This window comes from Adiantum capillus-veneris, chromosome 3 (assembly GCF_014529385.1).
Source record: "Adiantum capillus-veneris isolate H3 chromosome 3, ASM1452938v2, whole genome shotgun sequence".
NCBI classification, from domain to species: domain Eukaryota; kingdom Viridiplantae; phylum Streptophyta; class Polypodiopsida; order Polypodiales; family Pteridaceae; genus Adiantum; species Adiantum capillus-veneris.
This window is the reverse complement of record NC_140933.1, coordinates 87,276,900-87,293,056: the sequence shown is the minus strand read 5'-3', so window position 1 is coordinate 87,293,056 and position 16,157 is coordinate 87,276,900. Positions and strand designations below refer to the sequence as shown.

The 16,157-nt window shown below is 45.8% G+C and overlaps 1 protein-coding gene across 2 annotated transcripts in view; it reads left to right on the top strand.

Annotated features, from left to right (window-relative positions):
- Window positions 1–16,157, top strand: part of COQ3 (coenzyme Q 3) — a 65,807-nt gene that overhangs the window by 32,538 nt on the left and 17,112 nt on the right. For both annotated transcript variants that reach the window (XM_086508845.1, XM_086508846.1), the window contains exons 2-4: window positions 9,603–9,692; window positions 9,808–9,886; window positions 10,007–10,084. In XM_086508845.1, the coding sequence (XP_086364971.1) occupies window positions 9,603–9,692; window positions 9,808–9,886; window positions 10,007–10,084 (247 nt within the window). The remainder of the gene's footprint in view (window positions 1–9,602; window positions 9,693–9,807; window positions 9,887–10,006; window positions 10,085–16,157) is intronic.

Genomic DNA, 16,157 nt, shown 5'->3' with positions numbered 1-16,157 from the left:
CCTTGTCTTGTACCCTAGTCTTGTAATCCAAGTCTTTTATCAAGTTTCCTTAATCAAGTATCAAGTCTTGTATCAAGTTCTCTTAATCAAGTATTAAGTATTGTAATTAAGATTAATTATTATAGTCAAGTTTCAAGCTCTTGCATATTGTGAGCACCTCCTCTCGCTCCCTTCTAGCTTGAGACATGCTCATAACAATACTGGAACAACCAATGCTGACCAAGAATCATGTTGTAGTTAGATAGAGAGCTGCATAATTTTGAATATCGAACTGCAACTTTTTGAATTGTCTCATCACAGGTAAAAACTGATACATTTGCTAATTCCACATTTTATAAGTGAGACATCTTCTGAGTTGGTTAGCCAAGTTGTTGAACTACGTGAGTGCTGACGAAATCACTAGAAGATCTGCCGTCCACCAAAACATTGATGGAGCGACCATTGATAGTTCCAAGAAAGCTCAAAACTTGCTCTGAGAGAGTCTCCAGAACTAGAGAATTGGACTGAGCATGCTTCATAAGGATAGTCGTATCTGCCGAGACACAAATTGTATTGATCACAGATTTTCCTTTGTCCTTAGCAGAAGCTGGTTGCTCGGAATTTGATGTTTCCACATTGAAATTTCTTCTCAAATTATATGGATTTGGTTTCTTGGGACATTGGTACCATCTATGGTCACCACCACAAATTGTACATAATCCATCCTTCTTTGAAGTCGAAGAAGCATTTGACGAAGAGCCTTTTTGAATATTGGAACGCCGATCTTGAGAAAAATTACGTCCTTTACCACGATCAAGTGGAGCATTTAAAGGAGATTTGCTTTGAGATTGTGGATCTTGAGAGTAGAACCTTGAAGTTGAATAAGGCACCATTGCTTGCTGCCTGAATTGAGATTGTTGTTGCTGACTTTTGCTATAGCGTTCTCTGCGGTTGCGCTATGAAAAGCGAGCGTTGTTTGAAGATCGGTCACCAAGGAGAAAGTTCCGTGTAGGGCGCCGATTATTGCCAAGACGTTCCACATAAGCTATTGCAGCAACCAAGGTAGTAGGATTGTACTTGTGAACATCGTCCTTCAGGTTAGCTCAAGCCATCATGAAACTATGTAATTTATCAGAGAGATTGGGATTCTCTATCTTCAAAGTTAGTTTCTGAAACTTTGTGATATACATGGCCAAGGAACCAGTTTGGCTCAGGCAGCGGAGAGAGGATTGGGCATGAAAATCCGCATTGGCAAGTTCGTACGCCTTGCAAATAGCATGCCAGATTCACAAGGTTGGACCAATATATACGTACGGATCCGTACCATACGTACGTATCGTACATAGCGTATACTGTACGTATGAAACGATCCGTACGTTTAAAAAAAAGTAATAATAATAACCTTTTTGGCCGCGGAAGGTAGCAAATTGGCCAAGCGATCCCTATTTTCTCCCAAATTTGTCCACGAATCCCACAAAACCCACTTTTTGAAACTGTTCACAAACTGCTGACGTGTCAAAGCCTAAAGAATGGGGCCAACTTACATATGCCAGCCGAGGGGCCTAAACCCTAAGAAGAATAAGTAGCAGCAGAAGAAGAAGTCCTACCAACTTATGGGGACCCCGTCCGATGGGGCCCCAGTGACATAAAGAGATTAAAATAAAGCAGGACCCGGACACACGCAAAAACTGATGACGTGCCAGATTTCCGAAAATTGTGTTGACATGATGACGTGGCAGGCTGTACGGATTTCGTAAATTGTCCGGCAGCTTTTTGGCTTTGCTTTTGGACCAGAAGCTTTGAGTTTTAAAGGCTTTTCACTGTAACAGCTTTTCAGGCCAAGGGCCTTTAAATATGAGGCTAGGGCTCATTCTCTGGCATGCTTCCAGGAGAAGGTGTAGAGTCTGGAGTACCAGCTTGTACTGTGTTGATGCAATATAAAGAAATGCCGAAAGGGGTGCCAAGGTTTGGGGCCAATGCTCTCTGGGGTGGAATTCCGCCACTCCATGTCGCGTCGTCTCTCTCTCTTTCAGTTCAGTTGTTATAAAAGTGCTAAAAGTCTGTTCAGTTTGTTCTTTCTATTGGCACGTGGTGCCACCTTGTGACAGTGGTATCAGAGCATCAGGCGTGTGCTTTTCTGAAAGCATACCGGTCTTACAAAGGAGTAGACAGAGCTATTGGAATTTTTATTTGAGATATCTTCGCCCTCCAACCCGGACTTATTAGCCACTCCCACCCTTACTTCATCGCGCATCAGGCGCGCTCCCGTTTTCACTGCTCATGTCTTACAGGGCATAAGCCATTAAGATCACTTGTAAAGAAGGATGTGATATTTGTTTCGAGTCACTATTTTTCTCAAAAGCAATGCCATGCAGATGTTGATGTCTATAGCTACCAAGCCGTACACTCCAAGTACTTGGCAAGCTTTCAAGAAAAAAATTTGTCCGAAGTTATATGGTTTCTGACATCTTCCTTCGGAGTGCAACTTCTGGTAGAGTGGGGTATCCTGAAATGCTTGCCATGGAACCCTAGCAGATTATAACTTGAAATTTCTCGACATCTCTCAGTAGATGTCTCTTCACAAGCAGATGACCTTGGAGGTTCGATGTGATTGCTATCTCTTGGGACTACCATCGCCGCCAAAGAAACACTGTCTGTCCAAGAGCTGATGGACCATGCTGTGCTCGTTTACGACCTCATGGAAGGAACCTAACCTTAATTTTTGATGCAGGTTTCAAGATGGAAAGTCAGTCGACTTTTGGAGCTCGACTGATGTCGAGATTGCTTTTTAAGTTTGAGTTCTGTTTGATCTTGTTTGATGATCCTGTTTGGAATTTGTTTGAAATGGATGGTATTTGTTTTGAACCTGTTTTGGTGCCGATTTGAATTGTTTGACTCTGGTTTGATATTGGTTTCAATGATTAGTGATTTTACTCCCGGGTGGAGAAGTGAGAAATACTGTTTTGGTATTGTTTGAACCTCGGAACGACGCAGGCCGATGCCTGGGGAGCGTTTCGTTGTATGTTTGAAAACCTCGGAACGAGCAGGCCGATGCCTGGGGAGCGTTCCGTTGTATGCTAGAAAACCTCCAAACGACGCAGGCCGATGCTTGGGGAGCGTTTGGTTGTATGCTTGAACCTCCAAGTGACGCAGACTGCGGTCTGGGGAGCGTTTGGTTGTACAGTCCTCTGAGCTCATCGCCTCGACCTTTTTAGGTTATTTGCGGGGGGAGTGACAAGGTAGTCGTTGAGTAGCTTCATATCGCAGACCGTTTGTCTCGGGGGAGTGCTCAGCGGCACTGTTTGTTGTGTCTTGTAACATGCATATGTAAGCATTTGTGTTGCATTGTGATGTGCCAATTACTGAATATTCCTAATTGGATGAGATCGCCTGGGTACGTAATTTTAGTGCATCAAGACACCCGTGAAGATCAGTACGGTCTGGGTGTGATGGCTAATTTTACTACGCTAGAATATCAAGAGTTCCGATTTGGACGAAAGGAGAAGCTAACTCCTTGATCAAAACAGCCGAAAGGAGAAGCTAACTCCTTGATCAAAAGAGCAGAAAGGAGAAGCTAACTCCTTGATGAAAACAGCCGAAAGGAGAAGCTAACTTCTTGATCAAAACAGCTGAAAGGAGAAGCTAACTCCTTGATGAAAACAGCCGAAAGGAGAAGCTAACTCCTTGATCAAAAGAGCAGAAAGGAGAAGCTAACTCCTTAATAAAAAGAGCAAATTGATTGTCCCTCGGAATGTCCCTCGGAATTTTTTTTTGAGCTAACTTGAGTTGTTTTGCAGATATGTTGTAATCGCGGACGATTACTCTTTTTCAAGAAGGGGAGATGTCATAAACTGTAGACGCAGTTAAAGCCTAAAGAATGGGGCCAACTTACATATGCCGGCCGAGGGGCCTAAACCCTAAGAAGAACAAGTAGCAGAAGAAGAAGAAGTCCTACCAACTTATGGGGACCCCGTCCGATAGGGCCAAGTGACATAAAGGGATTAAAATAAAGCAGGACCCGCACACACGCAAAAATTGGTGACGTGGCAGATTTTTGAAAATTGCGCTGACATGATGACATGGCAGGCTGTACGGATTTTCGCATTTTGCGCTGGCTGATGATGTGGCAGGCTGTATGGATTTCCGTAAATTGCGCTGGGAGCTTTTTGGCTTTGCTTCTGGACCGGAAGCTTTTGAGTTTTAAAGGCTTGTTACTGTAATTGCTTTTCAGGCCAAGGGCCTTTAAATATGAGGCTAGGGCTCATTCTCTGGCATGCTTCCAGGAGAAGGTGCAGAGTCTGGAGTACCAGCTTGTACTGTGTTGATGCAATATAAAGAAATACTAAAAGGGGCGCCAAGGTTTGGGGCCAGTACTGTCTGGGGTGGAATTCCGCCACTCCGTGTCGCGTGTCGTCTCTCTCTCTTTCAGTTTAGTTGTTATAAAAGTGCTAAAAGTCTGTTCAGTCTGTTCTTTTCTATTGGCACGTGGTGCCCGCCTTGTGACACAGAGGCGTTTCTGTTAGATGAAACTTTGAAACGAAACCAGAAAAAGCCTGTGCAGAGTTGCTACAGAGTGAAGGTATGTGCCTCTCTCCCTCTCTCGAGTGTGTTTCTCTCTACTCAACACTTGTTGGAGCTTCCCTCTCATGTTTCCCTCCGTCTCTCTTACACACACGCTTTTTGTTCGTGTGATTTTTGCTCAATACTCAGGTAAATCATGCGAACAAAAAGCGTGCGTGTAAGAGAACAAAAAGCGTGATTTTTTGTGCCTGTTTATTATTCAAAGTACACAGGTAAAAGTTTAGTGCTCTTTGGCGCATATCACACGCCAGGTATGTGATTCATGAGTCTCTAGCTGTTGTGTATAGAGTTTAGACATATTCAAAGTTGTGAAACATCCAATTGACAAATTCCGTAGCTTCGTCTCTAAAACTAACAATTATTTATGGGGTTTCTACCCTTATTTACCAATGCCACGTATTTTTGCGTACATAAAAAAATTACCCATTACAGACGTACAGTACGTACTTCCACGTACCGTACAACACGTATGGTTCCACCTTGTGCCGGAATTTATCCCAAGGTGTGTGTTTACCATCAACAACCCGTCGTTGCCACCAAAGAAATATTGTCTTTTAACTAAGAACTAGCAAGTGTAACCTTTTTGTTCTCTACTAAATCGTGTTGGACAAATAGACTTCCATTTTGAATAGCCATTGGTCCAGCATACGCTTGTCGCAGCGACCATTATAGGGTTCAGGTAGTTTAACATCTACTTTCTCTTTCTTCTTTTGAGCAACATAAATATTTTTTTAAAGTAATTGAAGTTTACGATTGTCTACCTCATCAGTTGGATCTGGTTCTTGGTGGTCATCCACAGAAGCATGGCAGCATTAGTCGTCCGAGAACTATCGGGTCCTTAGGTGGAATAGAGTCGTTGCCATCCTTGTGATTCAGCCATGCTGATTGTTCAGAGAAAGTAATTGGAGTTGTGGCATGATGTTGTGCCACATACACATGATACTTCTGTTCGATGGGGTCTGTCTCTAGTGTTGGTAATGGGTCCTGAGGGGCTGACTCGGGAAGAGGGGGCTCTGCTGCGGGAATCTGAAACTTTGGCTCAGGTTCGTGTACCAGCTCTAGAAAAGCTCTAGCTCCAAAAGAGGCTCAAGAGTAGGAGTAGGGGCTATCTCTGACGATAGCTCTTTGGGGAGATCGTCCATGTGACTCAGGTACAAATGAAGAAGAACTCTATGGAACTGGCCATTGCACATATACAGCACCCGTTTTGTGAGAACAAGAAGGCTGTTGGGCTGAATTTGGTTATGAGAGCCATCCGGACTCGGAAGAGTTTTCAAATTTTAATTGCTACAAGGTGCCATACTAGCTGGGTTGGGATAGAAAAATGTGGCGCTGACTAGGGAGGCAATTTTTACGCTGCCATTAATTTTCGATGGCTAAGAAGGGGTTATTTTCTTAAAATGCCATCTCAACAACTTATTCATTAGTGGTTGCGTAAATTTCAGCCCTTGTGAAAAAGAACTCCTCACGTTGTCAAATAGACACCAAGGCTGCGGATTGAACCAAGTCCTGCCAATTGGGAGGCGACGCTTCACAAGAGGGATGGCTCTTCATGGTGAATGGGCACAACCCATCAATGCGAAGGTGAACACCACAACAATGATGAGCACAAGTACTCTTCCATGTGCTATCTGTAGGTATCCATCTCTGTTAAGTATTAATAAAGAAATAGAGTTAGGATTACCTCATAACAGTAGTTCGTGGTGAGGATTAGTGGTGCTAATCCTAGAATTAAGACTAAAACTTCATACTTAAGATTAAATTGGGACTCAAGACACGAGAACACTTGCTGGATTGATTTGATTGAATGAATGAAATTGAGTACAATAGGCTCCTTATATAGGAGATGAAGAGTCACAAATGAAAAGACACGTCTCATGGTGAAGAGACATGATTGTTGACATAAAGACATATCCTTTGGACAAAGAGTTGCAACCATGGATTGAAGGGGTGTGACGAGTCGTCGAAGGAGTGTGGTTTTCGGCGTAGAGGCATTCTAGAGCAAAGAGTTGTGACCATCCAAGTGTAAGGGTCCTCCTTGGCATATCACTTCTCGTTTCATGCCAACTACAAGCTTTTAATCAAAGGATTCCGCTCAATCCCTCTGGAAGTGAGTTAAAAAAAAGAAAATCTTGCAAAATGTCCAAAACAACTTATGTCTTCTTCAGAATGCAATTGCTGCAGCTCTGGAGTGGAGTGCTTTTAGAATAACAATCGTCAGAGCTATGAGCCCGCTATCTCACAAAACTAAAGGTCCTGTTCCCGATCAGATTCTCTGTTAGAATCCATGACGTGTGTTGTGAAAAGTTAGACCAGATTCTCTATAGAAGAAGAATCGAATGAAGCTCTAATACGACTTTAACCGGCTTGGCATCGACAAAGCGGTAATCTTAGAACAATACAACAAAAGTGAAAACTTTAACACGTGAACTTCGAAAACTCAAAGTAGTTGCAACATGAAGTGGGGGAGTCTAGCTTCCCTTTTGACACTTATTTTTATATTAATGCACAGAGTACAACTGCCGGGGAGTCACTCTGCAGATGTGCAACCATGCACTGATCTCCCCATAATTGATCCCTAGGGTTCATATTTTAAGGCATTGAGGCCCAAAAGCAAGTGTTACAAAAGCTATATGGTGGCAATTTCTTTGGCTTATGATTTATCCTCTAATTGAATTCTGATCTTTAGTCCGTCTAATGAGCATATATGAAGAAGAACGGTCATTTCTACTCAACAGCTTTCTTTGTATATTTCTAGTTGAATGAATAAATCTATATTGTGTTTAAATGGGTGCACACTTGAACTGCTAGTTAGGAATGACTCCATAAGAAAGAAATATTATGGATGCATCATTAGGGGAATTTCGATCTTTAGTCCCTTCAATGAGCATATATAAAGAAGAACGGTCATTTCTACTCAATAGCTTTCTTTGTATAGTTCTAGTTGAATGAATAAATCTATATTGTGTTTAAATGGGTGCACATTTGAATTGTTACTTAGAAATGGCTCCTTAAGAAAGAAATATTATGGATGCATCATAAGGGGAATCACATAATAGAGCATTATAGTCAAAATACCCCTTGAGCCATCCTAGAACAGGTATTCCTAGTGCGTCCGTCACAGAATTGATGATGTGGCAGCAATTCCCACTGGCTAAAGAGAGAGTCACTGATGACACATGATGACATGGCATGCATGCGGATTTGCTGACATGGCATCCGTAGAGGCGGCATGCAATCTGGGTGCTGATGTGGCATATTTTTATGCAAGCTTGACTGGTTTTTGAGGCACCAATTTTTGACTAGACTTGCTTTTAGAGCACCTGTTTTTAACAAAGTTGCTTTTAGTAGGACAACATTCAAGGAAGGGTCCAATCACCAACGCAGTGTATGAGCTTCCATTTACAGTGTCATTGGATGTGTAGAGATAAAGCACCTCTCCCTACTAAAAAATTTGAGGCACAAATGGTTTTTCACAAGGATGCTTCCTCTCCTGTCCTCGCTAGCCCCAGTTAGTGAGCTCTCATACCTCTACCCTCTTCTCACTTAGAATTGGCTCGAGATCTTTCACCCCCCTTCACAAGCACGAGGCTTCCTATAAAGGCTACTAGACTTTCCATGCATGAGAAAACGCCCCATAACTCTCTCATGTGAGTTTTATGGGAAACTACACCTCCTAGGTAGCCATGTGCCCACCCCATGCATGGAAAGCTTCTCTATTTAAGTCAACCTTTGATTTATGTAACCCTTGCTCTAAGGCCTTGGAATCATTGTTCCTATTATTTATTTTTCACTTTTTGAAACCTAAGTGAAGATGCAAAATTTAAATATACTATGTATAGGAAAAATTGTCACAACGTTATCCAGCGTATGGAGCTTCTCGGGAATCTAAACCATACTTTTTCCACCCTTTCGGTAATCGTTTTGCAGTATGGAAAAACTATGTATACAAACTCTACTAAGACTAAATATGTCTTCTAGCCTGTTTGTCTTTCTGAGACATAGACAAACATAACAATTAAGAAGGTCTAGGACCATGGACTTAGCTATGTCACTCGGTCAATCTGTTTGTGGGTAGAAAGCCGAAGAATATTTCAACTCGATGTCCAAATTCTGAAAAAATGTTTGTCAAAAGAGGCTAGTCATTTTCGGGTGGTGGGAATTGATGATATTCTTTGGCATCTTGTACATTTGCGTAAGAAACACTCTTGCCATCTGGTCACTTTGACGGTCTTTAGAACTCGAAAGAAATGTGTTGTTTACTGAACCTTCTCTGCTATTCTGCAGATTGCACCATTTTCATGCATTATGACGTCCATGGTTATACTTTTCAAGGTTCTTGGGGTATTGGGCGGGATTGACGTGCAGACCCCACCTTTGTTTTTGCATAATACAGACTCGAACATGTTTTTTAATGTCTGTGCCAAGAGTGGGACAAAAATTTATTCCCCATGCTTGCAAAGTACTGATGTAATATCTGTATGCCCAACATAAGAAGTGTGAGGTTGCTTCATCCCGTTGTGTAGGGAGAGCCACATAAATGGTTTGATCCAAATACAAGTATCCGTCATGTATTGTTAGGGAGAGATAAGGTTGCCAGAATGTATCTTATTTCATATATTAGAGAAATCAGGATGTTCAAGTTTAAGTTTCTCATTCTAGTTCGTGATCATCTATCTGACTCTTGATTCAAGAAGATCCGGATCAAAGGTCACATGCATGCATATAATGCTCACTTCTGTCACTTTTATCTCATGGGATGCATTGCTCTCTCTTGCTGAATCTGTCTACGGTCTGATAGCACTCTTGTCAATGATGCTTGACGAAGGCAGTTGTGTTTCTTTGGAATCAGAAAGAAAACCGCTGTCCATTATATTTTTAAGACAGGGAGAAGCCCACCGAGAATCAATGTGGTTTATGTTTCTGATGCTGTGTTGTGTTATATGTTGTTTTTATAGTCTTGGAGTGAATAGGCAAGATTTTGAGTTTTTAATTGTGATTCTGTTTCTTTTGTTGGATCACATGGACATTTTTGTTGATAGGTGGGACAGCAAAGGACCATTCAAGCCGCTTCACATGATGAATCCCACAAGGATTTCTTTTATCCGATCAGCACTGTGCAGACACTTCAAGTATATCTTGTTTAGCCATTACCTTCCTGTTTCCTTGTTCACAGTTGTGCTTTCTCCAAGGTAGTGTTTTGTCTAGCACATCATACTTAAATATGGGCACTTTGCGTACTTTCAGGAAAGATTCCTCCTGTGCCAAGCCTTTTGAAGGGCTAAAATTCTTGGATGTTGGTTGTGGAGGTGGCCTTCTGAGTGAGGTGGTATTACTGTTGTGAGAATTGTGTCATTTATTTTCCTTCCCCTGCATCTACTAGTTATTTCTTAGAATTGCCATCATTACTTATAAGCTGGATTGATGTATAATATGCGTGTATCAGCCTTTAGCAAGGCTGGGAGCTGAAGTAGTGGGAATTGATGCAGTTGAGAAGAACATCAAAATCGCTTCTGCCCATGCTGTAAGTTATTGCCGGGTTTTTTTGCGTTCATTAGATGTCTAATTATCTGTTTTGCCATATACTGTGGAGCTGGTCCATAGTTGTAGTAGGTCTTGCAGCTTTTCCAAAGAAACTGGCAAAAGTTGTTGAATCAGTAGAGTGCACCAGAATTGTAATGTATTTGCCTTAAAGAAAGAAGAGGCCTTTGTCGTTTTGGATGCCTCGGTGAAATTCCCTCCTAAAAAATCTGTATCAAATTGTGGAATGGAAGCAAGGATCAACCTCGTCTTGTGTACCATGGAAGGTGTCAGACTTAGCCTCCCTTCAACCTTGTAATCCTTGTGACTCTTCAAGGAGTGAATTGGTCTCAGGGAGTACAATCTTGAGGTGAGCGTTGGAGTTTGCCACCATTCTCTCACGTTAAGGAGGACAAGATATCACGTACACATGGCTTGATGTGCCACATGGACATGCTACCACTACATCTTCAGAGCCAAGGTTTATCTTTTTTTTTTTCCGAGAAAAAGATCCTTCTATTAGTTAATGAAACTGCCCATAGGGCTACAACCTCCTCTACAAGAGAGGACTACAACAATCATGATGGGGAGACTCTCCCAATGAAAAAACAACATATGTACAATGAGGCTAGATCGGGGAATGGGAGGAGGGAAGAGCCACACAGGTGGACGGTAGTGCCATCTGAGCACACCCTGGTCCATGGTGAAAAATGGCCCAGGATGCCAAAGTTGAAGGAGAGCCTCTCTGCGCTCCCGCATGCGGTCGGAACTGCCCTGGAGTCTCTCAAATTGTCCTCAAGCCAAAAATCCCGAACAATCTCTGCTGGTGGTATAGGCCACGCCTCGAAGATGCAGAAACAACGGGCCCGCCAGATGAACCAGAGTGTTAGGCCATTGATGAGCTCCCAACACACCTCTCTCTCACTGCACCACTCCTGTGGAGTAAGCTCTGTGGCAGGCTGGAGCGTAGGCCGCCCTCCCTGCATCACTATCATCCTGCTGGTGGATGATAGCTCAAACTGAAGTGCCGGGCCCGTGAGCGTGGACCAAGCAGCTGCCCCCAAAGTGTATTGTCGAGCCGTGGAAAGAGCAGGCATCAGCCGAAGAACACGAAGCCACACCTGCTGTGCCAAGGGATAGTCCCAAAGACAGTGTTGCTCACTCTCCACAAGGTGGTCACAAGCTGTGCATGCGGACGAGAGGCCACTATGCACAAGCCAACTCCCAACTGCTGTAGCTCTGTGTGCGACTAGCCACTGAAACAAAATGACTCGCCTCGACAGTCTGGAGCCCACAGTCTCTCCCAAAAAGCTGCCAAGAATTCAACTGTGAGACCCTCCTCCTACCAATGAGGTGCTGCAGCAAGGCGAGCCTCTCTCTGTGCTACCAGTATGTGACATCCCAGTCGAACAAGGTACTGAAAGAAAGGGACACTTGGGTGGTCTGCAAAAGAGGAGGGGTCCCTCCAGAGCCACTCTCCAGGATCCCACTGTACTCGTGCCAGTGGACAGCACTCCCAAGTCCACAGTCTCCAATGTCCAGTCGCAAGAGCAGCTGGGTCAGGGTCGATGACACAAGTCCTCCCACATATGCCCACCACTCGGATTCTCTGAAAACAGCACTCTGCCACCCGCGGGGCCTCTACTGCAACTCGCTGTAAGCGTCCCTCACCATGTAGCTCGAAAAACAGGGAGGGAACTTGGAGCAAGCCCGAACAGAAATGAGAACCTCCAGTCGCGTGAAGGCTCCCATCCATGTGGGCGCTGCTGACTCGAGAGGCGTGAGCCACTCAGCTGGTACTGCCTCTGAGATGTCCTGGCACATGCTCTGCACCCCTCTCATGCCCTGTGGCTGAAAGCCCTGTAGCTCCTCTGACAAACCTGAAAACTGTAACCAATCACCTAAAAAAAGAGCGTGCTGGACCCGCTGCCATGGAACCCCAGGAAACATGAGGCCGACTACCCACCAAGTGACCTCTCTGAGTGCGCGGGGCCTCTACTGCAACTCGCTGTAAGCGTCTCTCACCATGTAGCTCGAAAAACAGGGAGGGAACTTGGAGCAAGCCCGAACAGAAATGAGAACCTCCAGTCGCGTGAAGGCGCCCATCCATGTGGGCGCTGCTGACTCGAGAGGCGTGAGCCACTCAGCTGGTACTGCCTTTGAGATGTCCTGGCACATGCTCTGCACCCCTCTCATGCCCTGTGGCTGAAAGCCTTGTAGCTCCTCTGACAAACTTGAAAACTGTAACCAGTCACCTAAAAAAAGAGCGTGCTGGACCCGCTGCCATGGAACCCCAGGAAACATGAGGCCGACTACCCACCAAGTGACCTCTCTGAGTGCTAACCATGGGGTTCCAAACAAGGGGTTGTCGCAAGCGCTCCTTCGTGCAAGTAGGCTAATGCTGCTCTTGGCCACGCCGCAAGTGCTCCCAAGATCGAAGCAACCCCACAGCGAAGCGATCCTCCAGTCTCCTGCTCAAACCAACTCTACGCATCTCTGTGAAGATCCATCTGGTCGAAGGTTGGGCCTCCTGCCTGAGGCACCCTAGCACGAAGCCGTTGTAACAAGAACTCCTTCCAGGGCTCCTCACCTGGAAGAAGACCTCGGACGATGAACTTCCCAAGAAGGGCTCTGCTCTGCTGTGCTGGGTCTATGATCCCAAGCCCTCCCCGGGCCAAGCCACTTTGGCCCGGGCTAGTGGCTTGGCCCGGGCTATCAGAGTGTCTCGCCCTGACCAAAGGAAATTCCTGATTAGCCGCTCTACCTAGTTGATACAAGAACTCGAGAAGATCCAGCAAGAAGTGATGTACCACATAGTAGCCAACAACACCTGATTGGCCACTACAACTCTGCCAGCCAAAGAAAGTCGTGCGGAGCTCCAATGTAATAACTTCCTCCTGATAGACAGGAGGAGGGGAGCAATCTGCTGCTCGGGAGACAAGTCCAAACCAACCTGACAGCCCAAGTACCAAACTGCAGTCCCTGAGGGAATCCACCTGAAAGCCTCACTTAGCATCCAGTCGGGCACAGGAGCACTACCAACCGAAAAAGCGACTGTCTTTCTCCAGTTGATCAGTGCGCCAGATGCACAGGAGCACTACCAACCGAAAAAGCGACTGTCTTTCTCCAGTTGATCAGTGCGCCAGATGCACAACAGAAGCTCTCAAGAGCCTGCTCACACCTGTGAAGGTTGGCCTCCTCGCCATCCAAGTACAAGGCTGAGTCGTCAGCAAACTCAGCGTCCAGTAGCTCATCTCCCCGAATAGGGAGTGCTAAACCCCATAAACCAACCTGCTGCGACACCAAAAACCTGCTCATCGCCTCAGCATAGAATAGAAAGAGGAAGGGGGCAAGAAGACAGCCCTGTCTGACTAAACGTGTGAGCATGAAACGATCACCTCTACTTCCAGACAAAAGAACCTGACTGTGTGCCCGTCTATATAAAGCTGACACCCCTCTGATCCAAGCATCTGAGAAGCCCATCCTGCGAAGAGTGCCCTCTAGGAAGTCCCAGTCAACTCTGTCGTAGGCCTTCTCAAAATCGAGAAGCAGAATCACTAGATCCTCACCACGGAGCCGCACTAGGGCAGAAGCCTCTCAAAAAGTAAAGATGTTGTCAAGGATACTGTGCTCCTTGACAAAACGTGTCTGAGTCCCATGTATAAGGCTCTCAAGAAGTGGCTGGATCCTCAAACTCAAAGCCTTGGCAAGAATTTTGTAGGCTGAGTTGAGGATGGTTATGGGGCGCCACTGTCGAATCTCATCCAAGGAGCCACCCTCCTTGGGAATGAGGTAGATGAGACCCTCACTCATGCTGTCAGGCATCTCTCCTGTGTGCAAGATGTACTGAAAAGCACTACAGAGATCTGGGCCAAGCAAGTCCCAGTACTCCAAGAAAAAACTGGGAGTCAAGCCATCCTCACCTGGACAGCTACCACGGGGGAGTGCACTAAGAGCCGTGTGCAACTCCTCAAGCTGAAGTGGCAGCTCAAGCCTCTGACGTATCTCCTCAGTCACAAGGCAAGGCATTTGTGCCTACACCTGCTCCCTACATGCATCTTGACGCTCTGATTGAGGCTCTGCAGCAGACAGTAACTCACGGTAAAAGTTAGTAGCAACTGCATGCATGTCCTCTGGCTTAGAAGCAACTGACCTGTCGGACCTCCTCAACTGACTGACCTTGGCATGCGTATGCCGAGGTCCCACTGCCTCGAAGAAAGCACCAGTCACCCACTCTGTCACCCACCTGTGTCCACTAAGATGCCTGTGGATGGAAAGCAAACCTGTGGATGGAAAGCAAACTCATGGCGCCGTTCCTCTGTGCTAACAAGCTCTTGGCGAGCTTGCTGTAGCTGCTCCTCCAACCAAGGACTGTCTGGATGCTGCTCCTGCATCCTCTGCAAGGAAGCAACGCCCCGTCTGAGACGCTGCTCCTCCTCTCTCGTTGTAGCTAGGCGAGCCAAAGACTCTTGGAGAAAGAAACGACTTATCTGAGCAAGTCCTGAGGCCACTCTGTCAGCAGGAGAATCCTGCATGTCCTACCTCTTTGTCAAGAGAGCCTCTACTCGCTCTCTTAGTGCAGAGTCCAACAAGACCCTCTTAGGGATACGAAGCATCATGCTCCCCCTCCTCTATCTGTCTGCCACTGTGAGGATCACTGGTGCATGATCCGAGAAGGAGGTCCCTGCCGAAATGCCAACTGTCCCACCCAAGTCACTGAAATGGTCACTAGTGTAGAAGCGATCTATCCGCGATAGATTCACTCCTCCCACTCTGCGGTCCGAACGAGAGAAGGCCAGGCTGTCTGGGGACCTCACAAAACTAGAGTGCTGCCACGCATGCGAGACCCTCAAAGTCATACAAAACCTCTCCCAAGCTGCCAGCTCAACTCCATGCACAGTAGCATGGCTACCACCAATCTTGTCAGAAGGGTCCTCCAACATGTTGAAGTCACCCCCTATGCACCAATGTTCTGCTTGCGGCAGAGACTCAACAATCTGTGACCAAAACTCTGCTCGTGCACTCGCCACAGTGGGCGCATATATGTTCAGGAAGCCCACAAGGCAACCTTGAACCTGCATAGTGATCCACTGAGCCCTGCCTGGCACAATAATCCTTTGCCCACAATGGCCTGCTGCAAAGAATCCGCAATAGTCATACATATCCCACCCTGGATGCCTCCAGGTCCAAAAGCAGTTGACCAAAAAGTATCATATCGTCCACGCAAGAGCTGACCACAACGTCTAATGCGGCTCTCACACAGATGATGCTCCTGGAGCATAAGGAGATCAATCTCTCCTCCCACAAGGTAGCGCTGAAGCTCCTGACGTAGTCGGCCCCGCTGACGCTGAAACTGGGGCCCACCAAGTCCCTGCACGTTCCATGAGACTATCCTCATGGGGAGCGAGAGAGAAAAGATGCTGCCGCAGCAGCTAAACGTGCTATCTTCGAGGCTAGCTTGGATGGGGAGTAATCCGCACATAGTTACATGGGACGGCGGGTTGGGGTCGAGAACGGGGACGGGGACGGGACGGCAAAAGTCAGGAAACGGAGACGAGGGTCGGGAAGGCAAAAAAAAAAAAGAGTTTTTTTGGCATTTTTTGACCTATACACATGCCACGCACAGAGAGCATCACTTTGACCACAAATTTACACTAAATAGACCAAAGAACATGAGTCATATAGATGCAAATGTGCTAATAAAACATCGAGAAATGAGGACCCAAAGGGTGGCTTTTATAGCCATTGGGGTGCTTCAAAGTTCAAACATATGGCTATTGGAGAGAAACTAGCCTCTAGAAATTATGAGGTTTTCAAATTTTTAAAAAAAGTCTCCTCCCATCCCCTACCGTCCCCTGCCGTCCCCGGGATGTTTTGCTTGCGTTCCCACTTGGCAACCCTTTTTCCATCCATCCCCACCCGTCCCGGAAATGGGCGTCCTGTCACCAGCGTGTGACTACTATCTATCCTTTTTGTTGATTTCTTTCTTATTATCTATTTACTTTCACTTTTTTTGGAAACACCTCTCGGGAAATCTAACTGCCCTGCATTGCATAGCTAGTGTGGAACTATCCAGA